Source organism: Temnothorax longispinosus, chromosome 7, assembly GCF_030848805.1.
Source record: "Temnothorax longispinosus isolate EJ_2023e chromosome 7, Tlon_JGU_v1, whole genome shotgun sequence".
Lineage (NCBI taxonomy): Eukaryota > Metazoa > Arthropoda > Insecta > Hymenoptera > Formicidae > Temnothorax > Temnothorax longispinosus.
The window spans coordinates 2,697,543-2,722,661 of NC_092364.1; the positions used below are offsets into that span (position 1 = coordinate 2,697,543).

General features: G+C 39.2%; 1 protein-coding gene across 2 annotated transcripts in view; it reads right to left on the bottom strand.

Annotated features, from left to right (window-relative positions):
- Positions 1–25,119, bottom strand: part of LOC139816126 (uncharacterized) — a 205,194-nt gene that overhangs the window by 86,046 nt on the left and 94,029 nt on the right. For both annotated transcript variants that reach the window (XM_071783470.1, XM_071783471.1), the window contains exon 4: positions 4,707–5,050. In XM_071783470.1, coding sequence (XP_071639571.1) covers positions 4,707–5,050 — 344 coding nt within the window. The remainder of the gene's footprint in view (positions 1–4,706; positions 5,051–25,119) is intronic.

A 25,119-nucleotide genomic window follows, 5' to 3' on the forward strand; every position in this document is an offset into this window, starting at 1 on the left:
TGGCAACGCTTTCAGATAAGAGATTAAAAGGTAGACGAAAGGAATAAAAAAAGGAGAGATAGAGAAAGAGAGAAGGGAAAAAACCGAGTAGCCGTTACGCGTGAATGCATAACTATAACGAAGGGTTAAAGTCATTGTGCGCGATGAGCTAAACAGAGAGGGATACCTAGAGGTATTGTATATATATTTATACATATGTACATAAGCGTAGAGAAAAAAACGAGATTGCTGAGTTTGTTTGGTTTTATCACGGACGTGAGATTACTGGTTCTTTGACTCATGTTTCCAACATACAGACACTAGATACACAACATCACTTATGACAAGTAATTACCTCACGAGCAATGCAATTATATGTTTTCTCAAAATAATGGTGTACTATATATTATACAGTCTTTCCTGAAATATTTAGAATTAAATTTTCTTCTCACAACAATAATTGATTTGTCTGTCGTATATTTTCGTTTGAGACATTTAAACAGTTCAATGCAATTACATTATACTATTTAGTATTTAATTCTTTGCTAATTAAAGTTGATATAGATAACTGTTAAACTTATATTTACTTTCTAGATACAGATAAACATAGTTAATTCAATAATTAAATTTTTTTAATTTGCCTTCGTGGTTTATTCAACAATATGGTCTAAATACGTGATCTCGTGATTGTTTTGAGCGGTGTAATTTCGTAATTCGGGTCACAATCTTGTTTTTCGCGTAACCACGTCGCGCGTCGTATCGCAACAGAACGTGCTATGAACCGAGCGGGTCACCAATTAATGGCAGAGCTGGCGAACATGATGATGTAACGCTCACACCCACTATCTCGACTGTGCACCATCTGCACTCCAAGTTCGATTATCCCCTACAAACCGCAGAGACACCCCGAGGATGCTCAATAATCACGTGACAGGAGAGAGCTAATCGATCGTGCGACATCCGCAAAACACGAGTACCCCGCGATCTTCGGATCTTTCGAACGCGAAAGATTGTGTGTCAGATTTAATACTATTTAAATTGCCAGTTGCAATTAATGCTGCTTGAAGTAATACTTTTGTATTAATATATATAGCAAACAAAAATTTATATATTCATACACGTGTGTATAAGTTTTCAACTTAATATAAATTTACATTATTTTCTCCAGCGATGTGAATAAACTTGTAAATTTGGTTTAATGAATAGATTATCAGGTATATTTACGTTAATGTTTTTTTCATAATTTTGTACGATATTATAAACAATAATATACAACTAGTTTAAAATAAATAATATACATTTCATAGTAAATCCAAAGAGAACAAAAAATATGTTTCGTTAATTAATAATTTAAAATCTTTGCAATATTATACATACATGTATAAAATGTGAGACTTACAAACGGTAATAATATTATTAAATAACCTCCCATTTTTTCTGTTACACATATTACATTTTTTTATGCTATTAATAATGATTTTGTGGAAGCAAAAATAAATTTTTATTCAAGTAACGTTAATATTTTTATTATATTTCTTTTTGTTATTTTGATGTGATAAGATTATCTTTGAATAGCAATAAAATACAGTGTATATTTTTTATTCAGATAAATTATTTTGTGTTTCTTTAAATGTAACTATTTTAAACTCATGAGATTTATCAAATTTTATTTAAAAAAAAAGGTATAATATATTCATAGTTAGTAATGGCTACTCCCGTGTTCACACGTTTTAAAAATGCAAAGTCCAGAATATTACTCGTTATTAAGTGATTATCGTTACAAATTTAAACATCCAGGTAATTAAAGTGCAGGAAAATAAGAAATCTGGGACGTCAAGAGGACGGTGCTACGTAGATACATTTATGTTCGGTGTGTCGGTACCCTTCAATTATCGGAAACGACGAACGCAAGAAAGGACGTCGTAGGTGGATGATAATTAATTAACCACTTCCTCTCATTACCGGCGGTTCTTGACCACGCAGTACCCGCTAAAGTAATAAGCTGCGGGTATCGCAATAATATTTCGCTCGTATCTTCAAAATAACGTGCGATGGTTTAAAAAATTGTTTTTAAACTGTGATCGCGTAAAGCGATATAACAATACCTAATTGATATTAAAGTATAGGTTGTACCGAAACGTGTGCGCTATTTTTTGTCAAATACGTGCATTATTGCAGTACTGAATCGCATATGTTAAATATTATATATATTAACTTATTATATATACTATATAACATATAATATATAAATAATTTTAATAAACAGGGCTGGCGAACAAGCAAGGTCTTTGTGCTTAAAATATTATATTAATATAAATTCAAAACATATACAAACGTTTCGGCTCTAAATGTGGCCTTCATCAATGTAAAATTAAATAATTAATACTGAAGTCTTATATCGATATAGATTAAAAAATTCACAGAAATTATAAACTATTTATATATCTAACCGCATACAAAACATTTATATAAATTGTTTATAATTTCTGTGAATTTTTTAATCTATATAGATGTAAGACTTCAGTATTAATTATTTAATTTCCGTTAAACGACCAAGGTTATAATTGTTGTTCACACTGATGATGGCCACATTTAGGGCCGAAATGTTTGTATATGTTTTAAATTTATAATATAATATTTTAAGCACAAAGACTTTGCTTGTTCGCCAGCCCTGTTTATTTAAATTGTTTTATATCAAACGAACACGATTAACTAATTGTTTATAAATAATTTTATCATATTGCGCGAATCATATTTCACTAACAATATTCTTCAATAATTAATATAGGATAATATTGCAGTACACAAACGGTATATGATAATCTTTCAGCTATTATTAAGTTTAATAGTATTACGGTATATAATGTGTCTCGTGAAAGTTTTGCAATAATATCACAAGAGCTTAATTACGTCATAAGTTTTCGCGTTTATCAATGATGAAAACTTTAATTACGCATAATCGCAATTTACGGTAGTATATCACGCGATAAGAATAATATTCGTGCATTTTCGAATATTATCGTGCACGTAGAAATTTCTAAAAGAAAAATTCGGTTTATTCCATTATGCGAAAAGCGGAATCAATTCTGCCCCGTTTTACGATGCATTCTTCAGTTTACGGTTGATCGCGCAAAAACGCGAACGTTGTATAACTTATAAGACGGATGCTCCTAAGACAAACAATATACGTACTTTTGTCTGACGGGTTGAGAAAGAAGGGAAGAAAATTCGGGGCAAAAGGAACTCGAGAGAGCAAAGAGCAGAACGTGTATGCATTCATGTGCGCCATAAATAAACGGTGACCCCTCGGTACGATAGTGATGCATCGAGTAGACCTGTGCGGTTGTCTTGAATGAAACATTCTCAAAATGAAAAATGCACATTCCCGTACGGTCTCTCCTCAATGCGAAAACGATTTTCTCCCTCGTTGCGCGAACGACGCACGTCACCGTACGTATACATTCGGGTAACTGAACGTTTACCCTTACCCTGGGGAACTTGGGGGAACTATACTCGTGTTTATCGAGATTATCAAAATGCCTGAGCGTAAATAATACGCCGGTAAGAATTTTATTTACGAGTAAAATTCAAGATATGCGATTTTTCTTCGTGAAACGAAATAAGCAAAGTTTTCATTTTCGTTCCGGTGTATTGTTCTTGTAAAAGTGCAACACACTCATGCAGCACACTCGATTGCACACGTGGACGATCCTGAATTACAACGGCACGTAGAGAAACGCCAGCGAAATTGGAGTGTCATCGATAACTTCCATGCATTCGAGGATCATTTTTATACGTGCCACGTCTGATTTGTCAGAAATATGAGAGGAGTAGATGACGATGAAATGTTATTCCAAACTATTTTCTCCAATTTATCACGTATTGTAATGAAACAAGATTAAATTGCATAAGCATAATAAATGATTTATGAAGATGTAAATTTGTGATTTGTTGTAAAATTATAATATTCGTTATTCAATCTAGGCGTAAAAGTTAAAGTGCAAATTTAAGAACATTCTCTTTTTAATTCCGTGCTTCTCAAAAAAGGGTTTATTTATTATATTCATGAATTATATATTCCATATAACGAGGAAAACGTTCAGTCACTCATCAAAAAGAGTCATTTCAAACATCGACACAAAAAAGAGAGAAAAAAGTCCTATTAAAGGAAATTTCGATATAATATATAAACATAAGATTATAAAGATAGACAGAAATGTTAACTTATACGATACAAAATGTTTTCGAACACACATTAAAGATTTTCCTTAATCAATACTTGAAACAAAATATATAAATGTATAATATCTGTGTAACGAGTAATACGAGTTAACATTACATATAAAAATTGATCAAACAAGTGAATTATTCGAACCATAAAATATGGAAATGTACTATAAATATAAATGTTAAATATATGTATTATAGAGAACAGAAAGCGGAAACTCGCGTCGAAGTCACGCGAAATAAAAGATACGTACCATAATTGAAGGGAAAGAAAGCTAAACATTTATAGGACCCTGTTTGTCATGGTTTGAGGGATAGAGCGAACTCTCTATACTCCGAATTGAATGGGAATATTAGCTGATGTTGCGGTGATAGAGGGTAAGCGTCGATAGGAGAGGCGAGGGACGTCGAAAATCGGGGGAGAAATCGAGATTTGATAGAGAGATCATCGCAAACAATAAGTATGTGTGTATTTACATGTTGCGCGAGCAAAGATTCACCTCGAGATCCATGGTGGTGTGCCGTGAGGGCGGGTTGCCGTACTGGCCGTGTGGTGGCGGCAGATGATGCGGATGAAGGGGGTGCAGCTGCTGCGCCGCGTTGAATTGCTGATGATGAAGGGAGGGTTGATGATCGCCGCCGAGAGTGTGCCTCCTCGGCTCGTCCCTCGAGCGACCGCCGGAGGAGCTGCGGCCTCCCGAGCCACCCCCGCCGCTGCCGCCGCCGGCGCCAACCCCCAAGACGCCACCGCCGCCTCCGCCTCCGATGCCGCCGCCACCGCCAGACCGTCTGCCAGGTGTGAGCTCGTTCGAGCCGGGTTCAATCTCCCCCCTGACAGATCCGCCTGTAATCATAGATGTTGACAATATCTTTATTGACGCTCCAACAACTGGTCTCTACCGCTATCAGTGCGATCGAGACCGTTTAAAAATTATAAAAATATTTCATGAGTTCGTCGAGATATACTCGATAAACAGATTGATGTTATAAAAATCAAGATAATTATGCGTTGGTCTAAATTCAATTGATCACCAGACATTTGACGATTTTATTATTATTACTGATTATTAGTGATTATGTTTCAATTAAGTTAAGATCCTGTCAAATTTCGAATTTTTGAAAATGTCCTCCGTGAACTAAGTTCACTGATAATAATTAGCCAAAATAAAAGAAAGTGTCTCACAAAGAAATTGGGCTTTTGCGAAACCTATTAATAAATGTCCTCGATGAGGGATCGAAGTAAATAGCCTTTTCGGCCCAGCGACCTATTTGGCAGAAAGCGGCCGCGACAAAGTGTACCGAGAATAACGCGTTCGCGGAAGTGGCCGGAAATAGTTATCGAGTGACACGTGTGTGCGTGTACACCGGGGGCGTGCTCTTGTTTTAGTTATTCTTCACCGCGGCGGGAGGGGCCGACGTAACGAAGGAAAAAGCAAGATTGCGTTAAGTAATAATGTGTTTGGAGTTGCCCGGAATATAGTCAGGAAACTGGGATAGACAGACACCTCACATGAGATTCAACGTTTATTTCTCTTGGCTCGGTCGAAATTGCCTTTGCTGGTGGCTTCTCGTTTATGTTTCTTTGAATTGCTTGTTAAGTAAATGCGAGGAGGAAGAGAAAGAGAAAAAAAGTGAAAGAGGGAGATTAACAGTTTCGCAGCATGCACGGGTCATTTTCACAATTCCCGAACGCAGGTGAGCGCGACAAAGCTCGCGGAGCGCGTATACACGTGAACACCCGGCGAACGTTCACTTCCGGATTGCAAAAGCGATTGCATGCTACCTCGTTTAGTCCGGCGTCGCTCTTGACTTGATTAAATACAAACTTGTCGACGAATATACGGGCGGCCTCGTTGTTCTCTCCAAATGAACGTGCTGCCTGGGCCACAATCAATTTCGGCGGGTCCGCCTAGTCACGTGGGACTTAACAACGCAGGAAAGTTCGAGCGTGGATATACCGCGCGGAAGGAGCTTCGTGAGAAAGTGGGTCAGTTCGTCAGAGTGACGTAACTGAGAGAACCCGGACGGCGTCCGTCGTCCTCCAATTAATGACGAGGTTCGAATTCCGATGGATCTACGAGACCCAATTCAACCATCCTAGCCGCTCCATTCCTCGCTCGGATGATCGAACATCGCACATTTCGACGTTGTGCGGCGGCCGTTCCGCGCGAACGTCAAATCGCTATCCGGCGAACGTTACAAAGCTGCTCTGCCACATCGACCATATTTTCGAAAGGATACCATTGGTAAACGTAAAAGCGAATATTTACAATCGCGACATTACGCGACATACAATCCTAAAAGCGACATGCATCTAAAAGAGATAGATTATTCAGAGTGGATTTCTCTAATTGTAAAGTTCGAAGATCTCTAAGTCTTCACATCACATCCGTAATTGTTACTTCGGTATCAGAATTGCAGATTACAAGACAATAGACAATAGAGTGGATTCATTAATTTAAATTAGACAACCTAAAGTTAACTTGATGGTAAACGGAAAGTTGCCATGCGTGCGCGAAAATTAGCTGTTGATTACAGCAAAGCTACACGCGTATTCTGCGACAATAAAGCTGCACTAGTTTCTATAACAAAGGAGTTTACGCTCCGAGGCTTGACATCTGTAACTGGCACAACGTGGGTGAACTATAGTCTAGGGAACTACTTTGAAATTCCTAACAAGCATCTAACATGAACGCAAACCGTATCGTATTATAAGATGATTACCGAAACGAAAGATCACTCTTGCCACTATCGCTTTAATCACACAGACATCAAGATATGATGCTAATCTTCACGTATTTTATAAGAAAAGATTTTTACAGTCCGTTTTTTAAATCAAAATATGCCAATTATTAAAAATATTAAATATACGTATAATATTAAATATACATTTATTTCAATTTGAAGAAAAACGTTATAATTGATTGAATATATCCATTAACATTTTCACAATGGCTTGTTTTGTGTTTTGATTTAACGATGTAATATTATCCGTCCTGTGTTACAACACGTGTTCGGCGCCTATTAAAACGTCATTTGTCAATTTAATCGACATCTGTTTAAAATTGAAGTACGAATACAGCGAATGAAAAATCATCCATAAATACTCCATAAATACTCCGGAAAATTGTCGGAAAAAGTCACGTATTATAAACGAGTAAAAGCGAACGAAAAATTATGTGGAGAATAATATACCGATATAACATGGAATATGATATAAATTTCCACTCTTTTTAACGTTTTAACTATCGGTTTCAAATTTTTGTCAACAAATCTGAATTACAATTCGGCTTCATCGAAATAACCACCAGATTTGATATACTGATACTTCAAATACATTTGATAGACTGATTTTATAAACATATAATAACAAGTTTCTAATAAATAATTTATAGTTTCTAATAAATAAAATTTACATCTTATATTCTTTGTCATTTGTATCAATAACTGAAGTGATCTAATATTAATTGGTTCTCTGTAGATTTGAATTAATCATCTGCGGTAAGAAGGATAAAGCAGATCCTAGATTAGCCTACTTAGAGCAACTTTCATTTGCTCTATTGTACAGAAGATATAAAAAAAGAGAGATAAAGTAATAAAAGATATTACTAGCAGTTTAAAAAAATTATTTCATTATTTTTTATATTAGAATAATTTATTAAAATAAAACTAAATTTAATGTTTAACACTCACATTATTCATGCTAATGAAAATATCAATCGTAATATTATAAAAAATATTAAAATTTATCAATTAGATATAATATAATAATGTAATAATTCTCCTATTTAAATAAAATATATCAATAAATTTTCGATCACAATTAATTATTTTTTATATTTTTATTATAAAAAGTTATAATATCATCAAAATTAAATCATATATGCAAAGTTTGACCGCAGTCTAATTTTTTCAAACTCTTGCATCTAGTAATACAATCGTCTCGTAAAAGTAGTCTACGTCATAACTGAAAATCGAACGGTCTTATCTCTGTGTACGTTCTTACCAGTCCTATCCCTATAACGAATAAAATTGAGTTTCCGCGTGTTTTTGCTCCTCCGTCCCGACGCTTATCGTCCCTTTCCTAATCTCCCTCGAAAACGCAAGTTGAATTTTTCTCTCGAAGCACCAATGTCGAGGCACCGATAATTTAATCCTCCTTTAATCTACAGTAGATTCCCACAAGATTTTAACTTGAGATTTAATCGCGTGGATATTCAATGTTGAAAATTGGAAAAAAATTATTACGAATGACGATTCCCTTCGACATTCTCGGTACTGAGATAGATCGACTCGTATATTCAGAGGGAATCTGTCATTAAAATTCGATCTCTTTACTCCTCCGGGATATCCTCTGTTCGCGCGTCGAAATAATTTCAATAAATTATAACAGGCGTCTTCTCGGGAGATCGCGTACGCTCGGGTCACCCTGTATACACTATACATACGCCCTATGTACACGTGCACGTCGGAGACGCGACACGTTATATACGAAGCCGGGAGGAGCACTGGCGACGATGACGACGGTATCCTCGTACGCGTTTATTTTCAGAAACCAACGTAGCCGTGCGCTGAGCGCGCGCGTGGTCGTCGAGAAATCTAATCTAACGGTCGGAAATTCGATAATCCACGGCCGCAGATAAGATTCCGTACGTACGTATATATACATGTGCATATATGTACATACAACGGGCATACCTGTCTGGGCCGCTTCTCTCGCGTATCAGCGACATCCTGATTTCCCCGAATGCTTGTGTACGGTATATACACATACGAAGTGAAATAACTAACGTTCTCGATAGCACAAACGTCCGCGCAAGAAGTTAAGATAAAAGATAAACAAAAATAATAGCGGAGGCGACAGCAAATTTAATAAAAATATGCACCATCACAATCGAACATATAATTTGCTGCATTTATTCACCATTGTCTGAAAATCATTTATATTTTTTATAAAACGTCTATGTATTCTTATTTAGTGCATTTATTCAGATTAGTGGAAGGCAAAACGAGACAATGGAGTCATTTTACATTAATTAAATGTCATTTAACGAGAACCCCTAAATATTTACGCCACCGGTTCGAAGATAAATGTCGGAGAATTATGAACGATCAGGCCGATTAATTCACGAAGCTATTGCTATGAGTAGTATAGTTATGACATGCAAATATCGTTGTAAAATGCCGCGGTTATGCCGCCCCTGCGCGCTCATCCGACATGGTCTTTTCCGGTCATAAGCGACCGAGAAAAAACGATTCACTCGACTGACATCGCTTCTGGAATGAATTTAACTGTACCCATTTTCAGACTTCCTTATAATTCTGGAGTCTTTTGGATCTTAATTTCCTGTCTTCTTTTTCCCCATTTTCTCCTAAAAAGTTACTCACGTCCTTCTTCTAGCTACCTTAGTTTTGAACTCTCTTTATTTCTTTCTAGGTATCTAATTTTCAGAAGAATGTAATTTATAAGCTATATAATTAATGCAAATTCCCGTGACCGGGTCTCGGGAGTTTATAATGACGACCTTACGACGATGGCTGTACTCTCGGTGGGATACTTAGGGTTCTACGACCTCGTTTCTATCCGCTGCGTGCTCCGAGTGCGAAAATAGATCAAATCGATATACCAATGGAGAAAATACACAGCTGGGAGCAATAATTGAAGCGGGGCGATGTAGAGTTTTATACTCGATTACTACTACGTTACGCTGTGTTTTAAATAAATCAATAGTTACGTAAATGGGATTGCTAGTTTCAGGATAAACAATTTTCCCAAGTGAAACCGAGTCCTCTATCGTGACAAACGTATCTGCGATTTTCCACGTATAATACATTACTTTATCCCAGCAACGTCGTGTGATGGCTTTTCACAAATAAAGATCGAGTGAAGATCCTATATACTTATAATTGATATCTCCCAGCGCTCCAATAAATATAGAAGAGAGAAAGAAAAATAAATACAGCTCGGAACACATCGCTCTCAATTTGAACACATTAATAATCTCACATAGCCGATTTTAAGGAAAAGGAGGGGGAGAATAAAGCCGTAAGTTACGAATCGTATCAATTAAGGCATTCCGATGTGGCTTAACGAAGCAGGCCCTTCTGTCCGGCGACGCGATAAACATCGATGCGCATTCCTGGATGACCGCCCGGATGACCAACCGCTCGTGTGCGATTAAGATTATGTATGTACCTCGGCGAGACGATCGATTGCCATGACCGGCCTGATTACCAGAGCTACTGTCACGTGAAACGCTCTTAAGTTCCTCGACCTCCGCGTGCCATCTGTTGCTCTGGTGTTTTTGCATAATATCACGACGTGCGCCGACATGCGCCAGTTTCGCGGGAAGGCGCTCCACGCCCGCGTAAAAATATCGCGCAGACAGGAGCAGCGAGTACAACGAGTCGACCGTATTCTGATTGCGCTCATTATCTTTAGATTCGTCCACGCACGTGATCACGCGCGACTCGCGTTTAAACGACCGGCCCTCGATGACCAATTAAGATCTCTCCCGCTTCAATCAAATGATTAGGAATTCGTCGTTAACTAGCTGATAAATGGCCCCTAACTGCTCCGGTTTCGCCAACGTCAGTGAACTCTAGCCATTTAAGCGATTCCTCATCTCTTTCTAAATTATACTACCAGTAAATATATATTATTATTGCTACAAGATTGCGTATCGCGATCGCATGTGACACGCGTATTACAATTAGATTGAAAGCACTAATCAATATATATTATACCTTTCTGTCTCCATAATATATTCATTGATATCATTAACCTATCAACAACTAATATCAAAGCCTGGTTTATTAATATTATTCATTAATATAATTAACCTATTAACAACTAAATATCAAGGCCTGATTAGCTTTGTTATAACTTCCTAGATTATATTGCTTTGACATTTTCTTTCCGAGAATAATTTTAACTTTCCCAGTTTCCACACATTTTCATAAAGTCCGTATAGACAGCATAAGTAGATTCGATCAATCAATTGACATTGGTATCAGCTGATATTGGTGAAATCATTCATGAATTTGATCCAAGCTTCATTACACGCGGTCATTCCTTCGCCGCTGCCAATTAGAGAGTTCGTAGATGGAAAATATTTCTGAATCGCCGTCCGATGAAATCGGCGCGCACTTTTGCCTTTCGGCGAATGTAGCAGAGACGATTCCGTACCCGAGCACGGAGAAATTCCGCGGATCGATGATCCATATAACGGCCAGTACGCATCGTCGGATCTTCAACTCAACGTTGGATCGACGAACACGGTTGCGGAAGACGTGTTCGTGAACCATAAACCGGGAGGGATGCTCGCGGAAAACGGGAACGGGTCACGAGCGAAATCGGAGATGGGGGTCTGTGGCGGAAGATAGGAGATGCATGAGAGGCAAAAGAGAAGAAGGATACGAAACTGCGCGGTCTGCTCCATAACGACGACAATGAATCGCCGTCGTGAAACCGTATATGGATCCAGGCGTCACGTATTAATCTTCCTGACGAAAACAGGACCGAGACGTGTCGCGAAGGGTCGTGGATGAAAATTGGCGATGACGCCGATCTCGCGAACGAGACTTACTTTACAACGCGAGGAGAAAAATGAATGAAAACATTATTCAAGAATGGCAGCAACTTTTTTAGAGGGGAAATCTCTTCAAATTAAAACAGAATTTATATTATTTTTCTTTAGATTTAAGTATTAATACGAGAAATAAATACGCGATGTAAGAAACATAAAGAAATATATATGTGCGTATATAAAATTGGAAATTGGTGCGCGTCTCTATATATATTATAATGACGTTTAATGAGGCGTGATATCGTTTGGATAATGTCCCACCGTGCGGTTTGACAAACGCGGAGAATAATTTGATATATGGTATATCGGGCGATTCTTGACGTCGGCCCATCGATATTCGATATTCAAAAGCGGCGATGGATACGGTGACAATTATATTCGGTGTCGTTTGCCGCCAGGAAAACCGAGGATTATCCATTTTTACGCGACGATATGCGTTGATCGATAGCAACTTAACATCCTGTCAAATTCTTATTTTATTTTCCCGCGTCGTTTGTTAATATTATTTCTCATTGAAATACGAGCAAAAAATTTGCGTCAAAAAAATCTTCAATTTTATTCTATCGCCGAGAGTGACTATCAAGACAATGTCGGCACCGCGTGCATCAAATTGCTGAACATCGTGTGTAATAAACGAGCTGCGACACGCGTCTCTCGGGGATTTGGGAGCGTTGTCTCTGCGTGTTTCCATCTGGTCTAACTTGCAATTTTGTTCGGAAGTAGCGGAGGCGTTGGCGCGACAAAATCGATTTCAAAATCGGATGGGCTTTTTTTCCCGCGGGCACGAAGGATGTATAATAGCTTTGTAATCCAATCGCCGTTCGGAGGACGGTGCGCGAAGTGATTTCGGCTATTTCGGGGACGGTATGGTACAAACACCCGCGAAAGTTTTCGTCAAACGTATCGCGTAACCGTCTCTATTTAACACTATTTTTTTGCGCTACTTTCCATTGCGTATCTTAATATTATCCTCTCCATAATAAAAACACAAGATTCTTTAAATACAGCCGGTAATTTTCCATTCTTTCCTAAATTACAGGGTGTAAAAATTGTCAGACTAAAATAACGAGGAAAAATTCTCTTGAAATTAAAGAATCTAAAATTAAATTATTTTTCTCTTTCCTTTTTTTTCTTCTTTTCTCTCTCTCTCTTTATTCTCGTCAGAGAAATTCTGACCCACTCCGACATTTATCACTTCGCAGAGTATGGTCACTTCAGTTTCGACGGCCGGCGTTTTGCTTCTGAGATCGAAACGCTCATAAATCCAGCGGATGTATTCGCGCACGTATACATACGCCGCGCGTCCCTTCGCCGGCCGTTGGCTCTCCGATCAACCCGCGAAAAGTATCGTCCACCTCTGGCCGGGGCGAAAGCACTGGCGTTATGGGACAATAGGATCCCGGCATCCTCGGGGCAGGGCGCTTATCGATTATCGTCGGCCAAAAATACGCGCGAAAGTGCGCTTCTATACCGCGTCTCGTTCCTTCCAACACTCGACTTCGTCGGCTTCGAGTGCCGTGTCTCGGAAGTATCGAGAGTATATATACGCGCGTATTTTTCTCTCCTTCCTTCCATCTCGAATCTACTCCCTCGAATATACGACGTATTGGGATTTTAATAGCGGACAGCGACAACACAAAAAGAAAATGCAAGAATTGAAAGGCGTTGGGAACCTTACATTTGGCGTTAAATACACTCCGTTTTGGTACTCTCAAGTTATGCTTAAATTTGGATTGAATTATTGGTTAGTCTTTTTCTCGTAATTGAGTTATTTTTTTATTTGCTTATCTTCAAGTGACTGATATTTCTAAAAATTACTCGCTTCTAAAACAAGCTAAACTAAAACGCTGACAATTTTTTATGGTAGTGCAGTAAAACGCGTTTTAGACCGGATTAATATATTAGATTTAACATTCTTGTGTGTTTTATTATAGTAATATTAAAGTTAAAACAGCAAAAGTATTTCTGACTCGCGCAAATTAAATAAAGAAGACGAACAAATATAATGTGACTTGGTGAAAAAACCTCAAGAAAGTTGCATTGTATGACTCGCTGCTAAAAATGTTTTGGAAAAAATTGGTCGCTTTCATCAGTGTAAGGTTAACGAACTCAGTGTCTCGAACGCGCAATATGTCTCGACATGTAATCGTCGATTGGCTAAAAATACTTCAGTTAAGTTCGGTAATAATTCAGAAACGGTGTCGCTTCTCGTTACAATAAAAACTGCCACGTATTCCTTACAATTCTTACAATGACTAAGCTGTCTGTAATTTGCATTTCTTATTACTTCGCCGTACTTACTCTCGGTAAATTTATAAGCTTCCGTGCAATTCGCGAATTAAAGATAAATTTACTGAGCATTTGCAATCCTACATCTTTAGCAAATATTTGAAACTCGAGATTCAATTTCGGAGGTAGAATAATGTCGAATTCGTGGAGGCATCACAATTTTAAAATATCTTCCCGTTTAATTTACATATTATATTTAAAATTTTACGGATAATTATTTACGGGCGCATTATTTCGATTTTATTTATTTTAACGGCTGATATTTTCCAGAAGCAAATATTTTCCGTATCTTTTTATCCACAATACTTCACGTGAAAGTACATATATTTTATAATTATTACATTCATAAATTTTTGCTTACCAGGTTGCGGCGGTTTTTACGTCGGTTACGTCACGTATATATCCTGAACGAAATTGATCGAAGAATGTGTTTCGCACGAGTTAGCGTAAATCGATGGAAGAGCACGCCCTTGCGTGTTCGATGAATCGACACTTTCACGCGCTGTTGCGTCGGTCGAGCCCGCGAAAGACTTTATATTCTTAAATTGCACGGCTTTCTCGCCCACAAGTTCAATGAACGAAAGAGTTAAAAGCATGGCGCGCCTTAATTCTCTTTAATTGTCTAAAGTTGAGTCGGTAGCGCCAAATGGCTCTCCTTCAAAACAAGCAGGCAGACTTATGTGCAGACAAAACAGTTTATATCTCCGACACGACTACAATGTCTCGACAAACCGAAATGCATCTAATTCACAATGTCAATCACGAGGTTTATTAGAGCAGACACATATTAAAGTTTAAGAGAACCAAGTTATCTAATTCGTTGTTAAAAATTCGTGATTATTGAAATTTAATTTTCCGGCGCATTTGCATGACATCATGAAAACTTGCCTATTTCTCAACAAAAAGAACAACTATATTATCTTTAATCTTTCCAACCGATAATTTATGATTAAAAATAAGTGTAACTAAAATATATATAGTATAATAATACCCATTGAAATCATTCAGATTCTCGTTTCGAGTAAAACTCACTGTTTTTAATATTCACGCGGCGTCGAGTAAGTAATAACGGCGTGCAAATCAAAATTCGGGAGTAGAAAGGGGAGAAATCGAAGAGAAGATGAGAACGCAGATGGAGGACGGAAATCTTTTAGTAGGGCGGAAGTACGGGGCGAATCTATATTGGGGCGATGCATTCGTCATTCCCTTAATTACGTCTCTTCCGTACTGACTATGCGAATACCATCACTGGCTCGACAAGGCGCGCGTATTTGTGCGTGTGCGTGGGCGCCGCACCGGCACCGAGCGCGTGCGGGGCGAAAAAAATCTATACCACTTTCGTGCGACTTCATAAAAACTGGCTTGCGCGGGGGAGAGATCGTTGCTTGTGCACGCGCACGTGCGTGTGCACATGTGCTATCGACTGGCTGGCCGTATCGCGATAGTATCATGCCGGCCGGCGGATTCGGTCGGTGAGCTTCAACTCGAGGGTTTTTCAGGCTCCTTCGCTTAGGATTAACCCCTCGTACATAGGGGTGCGGTTCCCGCTGACTTCATATTTATTTCTATTTTCTTAATCCTTTTGGTTCAATATTATTTTTATTTCTTTTTATATTAAATTTAAAGAGAGAAAAAAATCATTTCCAGAAATTAAAGAACGCGCGAGCGCGAGAGATTAGCGTTTCTCGGATTTCTGTTGCTTTCAAACTTGAAGCACAATAAAAAATTTTAATGGGAACATTATAATGCTAATTAAAGATAGTGATGTCACGCCAAAGAGGCTTAAGGGGATCCTAAAGCCGTCTGTAATGTCGACATTTTTACTAAACGCATATCTTTTTATTGACTTTATGGATTTAAAAATCCTTCTTCAGCGTTAAAGTATAATTCGGTTTTAACATTTTTTTTTATCAAGCGGTATCCATAATTAATGTAGAAAATCTAAGCCGATTTTTAGTACTTTTTAAATTAAAAAAAAACCTAAATTTGAGAAAGTTATAGCTTGCTAAAGTTTCTTTGATGACGGGAACTTCAAAGAGTATGACGTCATTTCTTATATAAGATATGACGTCACAGCACATTTTCGTGTACTATATTTTCTTTAATTTTGAAGATATTGCAAAAATTCAAAAAGTTTACAAAGAAAGTATGCCATGATCTATCAGACCGCTTAATAAAAAAAATTTGTGTTAAAACCGAATTACGCGCTGAAGCTTTCCACGACGGTCGATTTTATTTTATACAGAGAACGAAAATAATTTCAGAAATGCGGACGATAAGACGTCGTGACAATATTTGCTTCATATAAAAATTCTACAATTTGTTGCAAAATGAGACCGTTGTGGAAGGTGGATTACATCAAGAAATACCATATGGTTGTCAGAATTAGGATTATACCCCTAATAAAAAAGTTATGCGTAGATATATTATCGTGCAATGTAGGTACTATAACCTTGTCTATCCTTGCTATATCCTTGTCTATATACAAGGACAGATATAGGCCGGTAACATAAAAAACCGATCGAAATTATCGACATTGTCAGAGTTCGGCCTTTGGTTTAGGATCCCCTTAGGGAACGCTTGTAGATTTACGCGAATAATCATTCTTTGAGCAAATTTTCCACATCTCGAGACTCTCGTGAACACGCTGTGTATCGAACAATTGAAAGTGAAGCACAAAAGCAGTTTATGTAAAACGCGAGCACATGCTCGAGACGGAAACTTTGCAAATATTTCCACGTCACAAAAGGTAAAAAATATTATACGGGAGCACATGCGTGCAAGTAGTTTCTCGACACGAGGGCATGTAAGATACGGGTCTACGCCAAACTATGGAACGGAAACTTTTTAAGTTTCTTACAGAGCTGAAAGCGCGACGCGCTGCTTCCTCTCAGTTTGTCTTTCGAGTAGTCGAATACGACGTGCCGCCGCCTTGATATTGACTTGAAGAAAGGAGGCAAATTTTTACGTCTCCAATTTATACCGTTTATATACAAAAACGGCAACAGGAAAACCCGAAAGAGAAACGCTTTAACCAAACGACTGGTATATTGCGAGGCGGTAAAGTGCACGCAGGAAAAATCCAATTTCATAGAAATTTCATGGCAATGTATACGTATACGGGCAGAGAAAAAAGGGTCACCTGTTACAAAGCCGCAATAATAAAAAGAGAATAAAATAGGAAGCCGGCTTTTCGCGTCTCTTTCGGACACAATAATAATGTCCCAAACGAAACGTGGGGTGTAACGATGCATTTATAACGACTTTTCGTCGTGTGTCACACGTGCGATTCCATAAAATCACTTTTTTTAAGCATTAAAACGTATCATTGGCATTAAAATGTGCGATTGCATTTTACGACGAAAATGCAAAAATCGTTTAAATTTGCGATATAATGTCACGTATATACACATATATATACGACGCATCTAATCTGACGATATCAACTCACTGTTCGTTCATGCGATAAAATTTCATGAAGGCTATATAACTTTGTTCGATATAATTTCCTCCAATGCGACTAAAACGGAAAGGCACGATCGTGCTGGATCTGTATAATGTGCGGTAATTAGTAATTAATATCCTTTACACTTTACGACTACGCTATTTGTGCAAAATTCGGCGCGATCGTCACGTTCAACCGTTTCACGGCGCACGACGACTGACACAACTCGAATTAGAAATCTGTATACACACGCTCGCGTCGAGAAGTTTCATCGTTCACACATCCGCGCATTCTGAGCGAATTACGCGCGGTAGCAAATGTACGTCTATTAATCCCGGGTATACGTTACGTGCGAACGTAAGTTTCCGCGTCGGACGCAAAACGTTGTTAAAAGCCACACGCTCCGCGCGTCGCGAACCTGCGTCACTCCGCGTCGCGAACTAAGTGTATCGCGCGTCCATGAATATATCCCGGTCGCTTCCCACGCAAAACGTGGCCGTACATCCACCGCCAACGAGATATTTATTAGCTAAGTTCCCCCGCGGGTATCTTACGCGGGAATGATCGCGCGTATGTGTATACGTACGCACGTACGTACGCGCACGTCGCGGAAACGTAGGCGCGCGTCGGTATCGACATATCGATTTTACGCCGGAAGACGCCGACAAAAGGGGAATCGACTTCAGTCAAACGAGAACTGCTCCACTCCATCTTCATGAAATATCGTTTGAATATGAATGGAGCTGAAGTCGGGCGTCGCCGAGGCTCGCGTCGCGCGCGCCGAACTACGCCAGGAAGAGCCTCGTTCGCCCACGGTCGTATAGCTCATCATCGATTCCGGCCTATAGCCGATACAACAGAGGAAGGGTCTGTGTCCGATCGTCGATCAGCCTCGATCCGAGATCGATTAACGGCTCCGCGGGTCGTCATCAAAGCTCGTTACGGACGAGCGGGAGAAGCAACGATATTAACTTCCCCGATTCTTTATGACCGTTTGCCCTCCAACTTTGTCGGCCTTATCAATTAAACTTACGCGACATTAAATTGCGACATTAAATTCGGAGAAACGAGAAAAATTGAGATTAAAGAGAAATATAAGATTTAGGTGTTTCGGGGAAAGTGTATCGTATATTCTTATTCGGATAAACTAGCGATTTGCTCTTCGTCGTACCGTCGGCTTTAAATTCCCATTCGCGCAGAGAGATCGCGCGAATAAAAAACGACGTTCTAGATATGAGAGAATGTGATCTATTTCTGTATCGCGCGGTACGCGAACGGATGACGTAAGAGATCGTTTCGGCGCTCTGCGAAAGTAGATTCATCGCCATAATATTTGCCTGGCAAAGAGCAACGTTGTATTTTAAGCAAATTGTTTGTAAAATTGTCAAATTTATATGTGCGCTTACATTTTCCAACAATTCGTAATTTTGACAATAAACGTCCGTGTTACGCCTAAGGCCAAATCGCTAAAACCAATTATATACCGCCGTGAGTATCTGTCCTGTTATTAGCTCGATTGCATTATACCATCTGCCTAATGAGCTATAATCGGTGATTCGCGGAACACGTGCGCTGCATGCAAAAGACAGCTGTTTCGGGGGAGTGGAGTATGAAAGATGCGATAAGCCGATATCGCATATATCCATGATTGCTTTTGCCGCGATCTATTGTATAATGTATTCTCCCCTCCCGCCACCCCGTTTAAACCGCGGCGACACCAACCGGTGACGGTTCTGCGACGCGTGCGACGACCGGAGTACAATTAACGGAGTACAACTGCTTTTGTCGCTGTTCAATCCCGTATTCTATCCGCTTTAATCGCGTCGCGCGTCAACGATCCGACCAAAACGCAATGAGGTATTTACCGAAGAGCAGCAATAATCTGGCGACGAGTCGGGGCGAGGCACCCGATACGGTATACGCGTAATAAACCCCGCGTTATAAGCGTAATAACATTACGGACTTGCCTCTGCCTTTGAGCGATAATACTGATTTCGTACATCGTACATCGTACATGTGGTCGTACCGTTTGGCGCAAGTGATTACGCAACTAAAAATCTCGTTACCTCGTAAGCGAGGATTTTCGTGGAAAATATATATGGTTAACTCGAGAAAGATATTTACACCGACATATTTCGAGGAATCTTTCACGTTTGATGTATCAGTTTTCCGTTTAAAAGGAGAACATTTCTTTGATGTACTAATTACGATAATTTTGAGGTTTCCTCATAATATACATCTTAATTTAATCAAATTAAGGCTTTTGAACGCATTGCTGCTTCGTTTTGACGTGACAGCGAATAAACAGCATTTCTCCAGCGTTAGCTAATACGAACGAAAACTTATTCTATAGCTCGCTACACAGCTTACGACGTGTCAACGATCCCTGCAGATCAATGATGTCTCTCGAAAAGAAGAGTAAGCAGAGCGCAACAGCAAAGAAAAGTTTGCCAAAGCGGGGCAATAAGCTTTAAAATTCTAAAAGTTCATTAATATTAAACGCGATATCTTGTCTCTCAAGGCTTCTCAAGTGTACCGTCGATATCGCGATGTCTATTTATGTCGCAAAACTGCGCCTGCGAAGGTATTAGCGAATGGTAATTGCGAATACCGTTAAAAGCTTTACAACTTTTTTTTGCAGAATATTACGTATACGATAAAAGATTCATGCATTTTATTGATGTAGAGAATTTCGAATGTTAAATAATTCTGCCTAGAGAATAAATCTCGATATTTATTTCTGATAAAACAATCATTTCTGTTTACTCCGTTAAAATGTTCTAATAGCTATTTATATCTATATTATAAATTTTAAATTAACAATTTTAATATTTCCTGACAATTGCAAAACATAATCTAGTTTTGAATCATCACGTTATTCGAATTATATAAAAAATAGCTCTTACGCGAAACATTATATTTTTTCCATATATTAAATATATATTTAATTAATTATAATATATTATAATATATTAATATTAATGTTAATGTACTTATCAGATATGTACATATATAAAACGAACATCAGCGTACGAGATTCTATTCCGTTGCTCAATATCGCGCAAGAATATTGGAATAATTTCAGCGCCATGGAAAGATGAAAATAATTATCGCTAGGACAGATCATCAGAATCTATCGACACCATTTCACTCACGTCTCGTTCACGGAAAACGTACTTTCGCGGCGCGCGAACGTCATCGCGGGAGCGATCCGCTAAAAAAAAACACCATAACCGCGTGTATACATTTTCAGGGATAATTTCCGCGAGTTAACGCGGCCCGCGCCGCCCGCGCGGACTGCTCCAGTTAATTCACAACTGTCTATTCTCCCACTCAAAAACGTAGCTATGGTAGAAATTCCAGGAGAATATTTCGCCATATCGAAATCGCCGCGCTTTAAAGCTTTCTACGCGCACTGTGTCACGTCTCACGTCTCTCTCGTTTACTTACATTGCGTCTGGAGTCAATGCACCCTCTCTCTCTCTCGTTCTCTCTTTGCGCCTCAGACCGGCGACGAGACGTCGTTCCTGTCGCGCGAGCGTCCGCGCGCGGATTTCCGGAGCCGCGCCGCGCCGCGCCGACGAGCGCGAGGAAATGAAAAGACGACGACGAGGGAGGACGACACGGCAGAGAGACGAGACGGCTCTCTCCGGCGCGCGTCTGACCCGATGGGGCTTTATTCACTTCACCGCGGGCGAGCCGGTCGTCTCCGGCGACTCTCCGCGAGAGTAATCCGCCGCCGCCGCCACCGCCGCCGCCACGACGCACACTACGGCGTATTGTGTCTCGCGCGCGTGTACCACCGCCCGTAGCTCCGCTTTGCAAAAGAAAAAAAAAACGAGAACGAAGAAACCACCGCCGCCGCCGCCGCCGCCGCCACCGCCGCCGCCGCACCGCCACGGCCGGTTTTATAATCAATATTAGTTGACGGTAGATCCGCGCCGCGTCGCCGCTCGTCACGTGGGGGTCGAACAGCGGGAGAGGGAGAATTGAAGGAGGCTGTGAGCCGTGTGAGGGAGATGCACTCACGCCAACGGAGGTCTCTTCTTTATCATCCCGTTCGCACGAGCGAGCGAGCCAAACGCGCGGCGCGGATAGAGCGATAAGCCGCGCCAGCATCGACGGTCGAGGGTTTTAACCGTTGAGGGTTGTTCAACCCTTCCTCCGAAATGGGATGTTTTAAACAGTAAAAACTGCGGGAAAATAGCCGCGTGTAATCGTATCGTTTTGCAAACAGCGTTAATCAGTTTTAAGAATAAAATTTTTATACATATATGTATGTATGATATATGCAAAATCCATTTCTTTCGGTTTAATTACTAAAATCCTGCATTTACCGGATGCCCATCAAACGTTCCGTTTCCGTGCAGAGCGATGTATCCACGGAGCAATGGCGGCGTGACTCTCGCGTGCGATCAACGGGGTTACTTAATTGCTCTTAGCGCTTACCACGATTCATGTAAAAGTCGCATGGCTTAATTTATCCGGAAGAAAAATAGCGAGCTTTCCTTATTTAAATTTATGTGAAAAAATATTTTTATAAATGTCTCTTAAAAATTTTTTTAATTACTAAAACTTTCTAAAACCTATGTACACACACGTGAAGGAAAGTAGATGTTTATTACTTTTTCTTGGAGAAAAATAAGTGTTTATTCTTATTACTTTCAATATTATAAGTATCAGTTAAATTACACTCTCAGCATCTATCAAATAATCAACTGAAGTTTAATGATGATACTGTTGTCGGTGAGAAAGTCAAATTCCGTATCGATCGGATTAATTGTGTATTTAGTGTCGTTACATGAATTTCGATTGTGTCGCGGCTGACGGAAAATGAGTTTCATCGTATTATCGATTCGATTTTGCAGCGGAAGGGTAGGAAGCGTTATACCGCTTTAATTGGAGTTATGGAGGAGTTATGGAGTACAACTCTTTTTTTTTTTTGTAAATTGTATCTCTGCAGTGATTACGGAGATGAACTGTGTGATATCCATTTTGAAAAAATTACTAATGCAGGATATTATTTAAAAAAGCGTTGATTGTACATTTAGAGGCGTACGAAATAAAGTTTTTTATCCGGCATATCGGCCATCGTCCACTCTGTTTATCCTAAAAAATTTATAATAGAAGCAAATAAAACTCCCCATTTATAAAATTTTATACGCACAGGGAAAATGAAACGTGTGTAGTCAGACACATGACGGTGCAATTAAATGCTGCCATTTGTAAAAGTTATATCTTGTATAAAAACTAAAAATTATGTCGTTCAATAGTTGTACGTTCAATTACATACTATACGTAATTTACCATAATTTTTAAAATTAATCGAGTATTTCGAAAATTAGAAAAATTGTTTATAAGCTATCTTAAAATTATGTTATTCGTATTTTTCTCATAATACAAAGTTATAAAAACTTATTTTTCTATATGTTCATTCTCTTTTCTTTGTTTCTTGCGATAAAAACTTTAATAAAATTTTTTAAATGTTATTCAATTTCATGAAAGTTAATACAATATCATTCTTTTGCAACGTATATACACTGACCGCAATTTTCAATTTTATTCAAGGTAATCTCCGCAAAAAAGCAGTGTTTAATTACGGCGCCACGTCTGACCATATACGTTCCATTTTCCCTACGTGGTGATCACAGTCGTATGTACGTGGTGTATATGAAAAGAAAAAAAAACGAAAGTTTTAACGATGTACTCTAACTGTTCCTCTTTTCCCAAAAGACGGAGAACGATTTTGCAGTCTGCAAACGCGCGCTCGTGCAGCGCAGATTTCTCGGCAACGTTTCAAGTTTCAACTATAGGTAGCAGAAACGGACAGAGCAGGGTGTGGCGAGAAGCGAGACGTCGACGTGCCGGACTCCGCACGCCATCTCGGCGACGCCGGCTCCGACGGAGGCGAGGAGTTTCCGCGTGTCGAGGGAGCCGGTACGCCGCACGCCGATGGGTTATCCACGGAGTTTACCCCGCGAGAATTACCCCAGGTTCGCTGCGAAATAATCCTCGAGGGGTTGACGCGAAAGGGGAGGCTGCGCGAATGCGAAAAGTATAAATTTCAGGAAAGATGTCTCGAGTAACGTTGGAGAACGTCCCTGTCGTCTTAAAAAGAAGAGTACTTTATCCCTAACTGAGAGATCTTTATTTTCATCCCTTTTTGCCTTATTCAGTCCGTTGCTCTTATATCCTCTTCTCCTTATATCATAGACGTTCTCGAATTACGCCCGCAATCCTTCAGTCAGATGTAAGCGATAGGATTTCCATCCTGCGCGAGTAATTTTCTATTGACATATATTTAAATTAAATATTCAATATTTCTGTTTAAATCCTCATTAACGGTATACGTCAGAAAAGATGCAAATAAAAATATAATTGTGCGGATGTATTAAATTATATGCAAATTGCGTTATTAATAAATATATCCGTATCATCATAACGCAATAAATTTTTGCGAGAACCGCGATTTGTTATCGGATTACTGTAATCGATGTACGCGCGCGCGCGCGCGCGGATGTGCATTGTACAAGATATTATACATATTAAACATATGACAATGAAACGTATTAAATGCGTGATATGCGAAATCCGCAAAGATATTATTAATGCATTTCGGTATAAATACCGAATTTTGTTCTCATGGCGAAGGGGAGTGATAAATCCGAGACACATACATTACTTTCTTTCACACCTCGGATTTTCATTACATACGGGGATATTCATTACACGTAGGGTGCCGGAATCGTGGCCTGAAATTATTTCCCGCTATTTGTCTTTCGTATAATTTTCAGCAGGGGATTAGATAAAATAGCTGAAAATGTCGTTCGCCTTTTTTTCCAATCGCGTTTTTTCGTTCTCGAATCAAACTATTTTCGTACAAAACATTTTTTGTACCTCTCGTATTCAATTAAAGCGAATAATTGGGCTTCTCTCTGTTTTTTTTTTAGTATCTCTATTGTGATTTTATCGTTGTCATTTTACGTCGGTATCGTATTAAAATGTTCATGTAGGTAGACACGTGAAAACATAATTATATGAAGTAATTTTCATTTAATCAACAGAGACAAAAAAGATTGTGACAATATTTTTCGCCAGTGTACACTGATTAAACATTGATGTATCGTATCCGTTTTAGTTATAAGGTAAAAATACTCGGTATAATTTAGATCGTTTCCCCTTTGTAACGCGTTGTCACTTCGTGTCGCGAGTCTGCAGTTGCAGCAAAATGGAATCGCGATAAAGACGATATAGACTCGGCGTGTCAATTTCACGCGGTACAAACGGGAGAGGGGCATCAGAGGAGCGCAGTCACTTCAGAGAATAAACGAAGGAGAGAGAGAGGGTGAAACTTGAACTGGGGAAACCTAACTGAGACCTCGCTAATTCCAAGGGTTAAGTTAAGCTCGTAATGCGTCTAAAGGCCAAAGAGAAGACGAGAGGAAGGAGTGGGGGTGAAAAGGAACAGGAGCCAAAGGCGATTGCAAGCAATGCAATCTGGATAATCCCTTCCGCGGAACAGTCGACCTCGTGAGACAGTAATGAATATCTCTATTCGTGACAAATTTAGCCACTCCGGTGGGCAAAAAG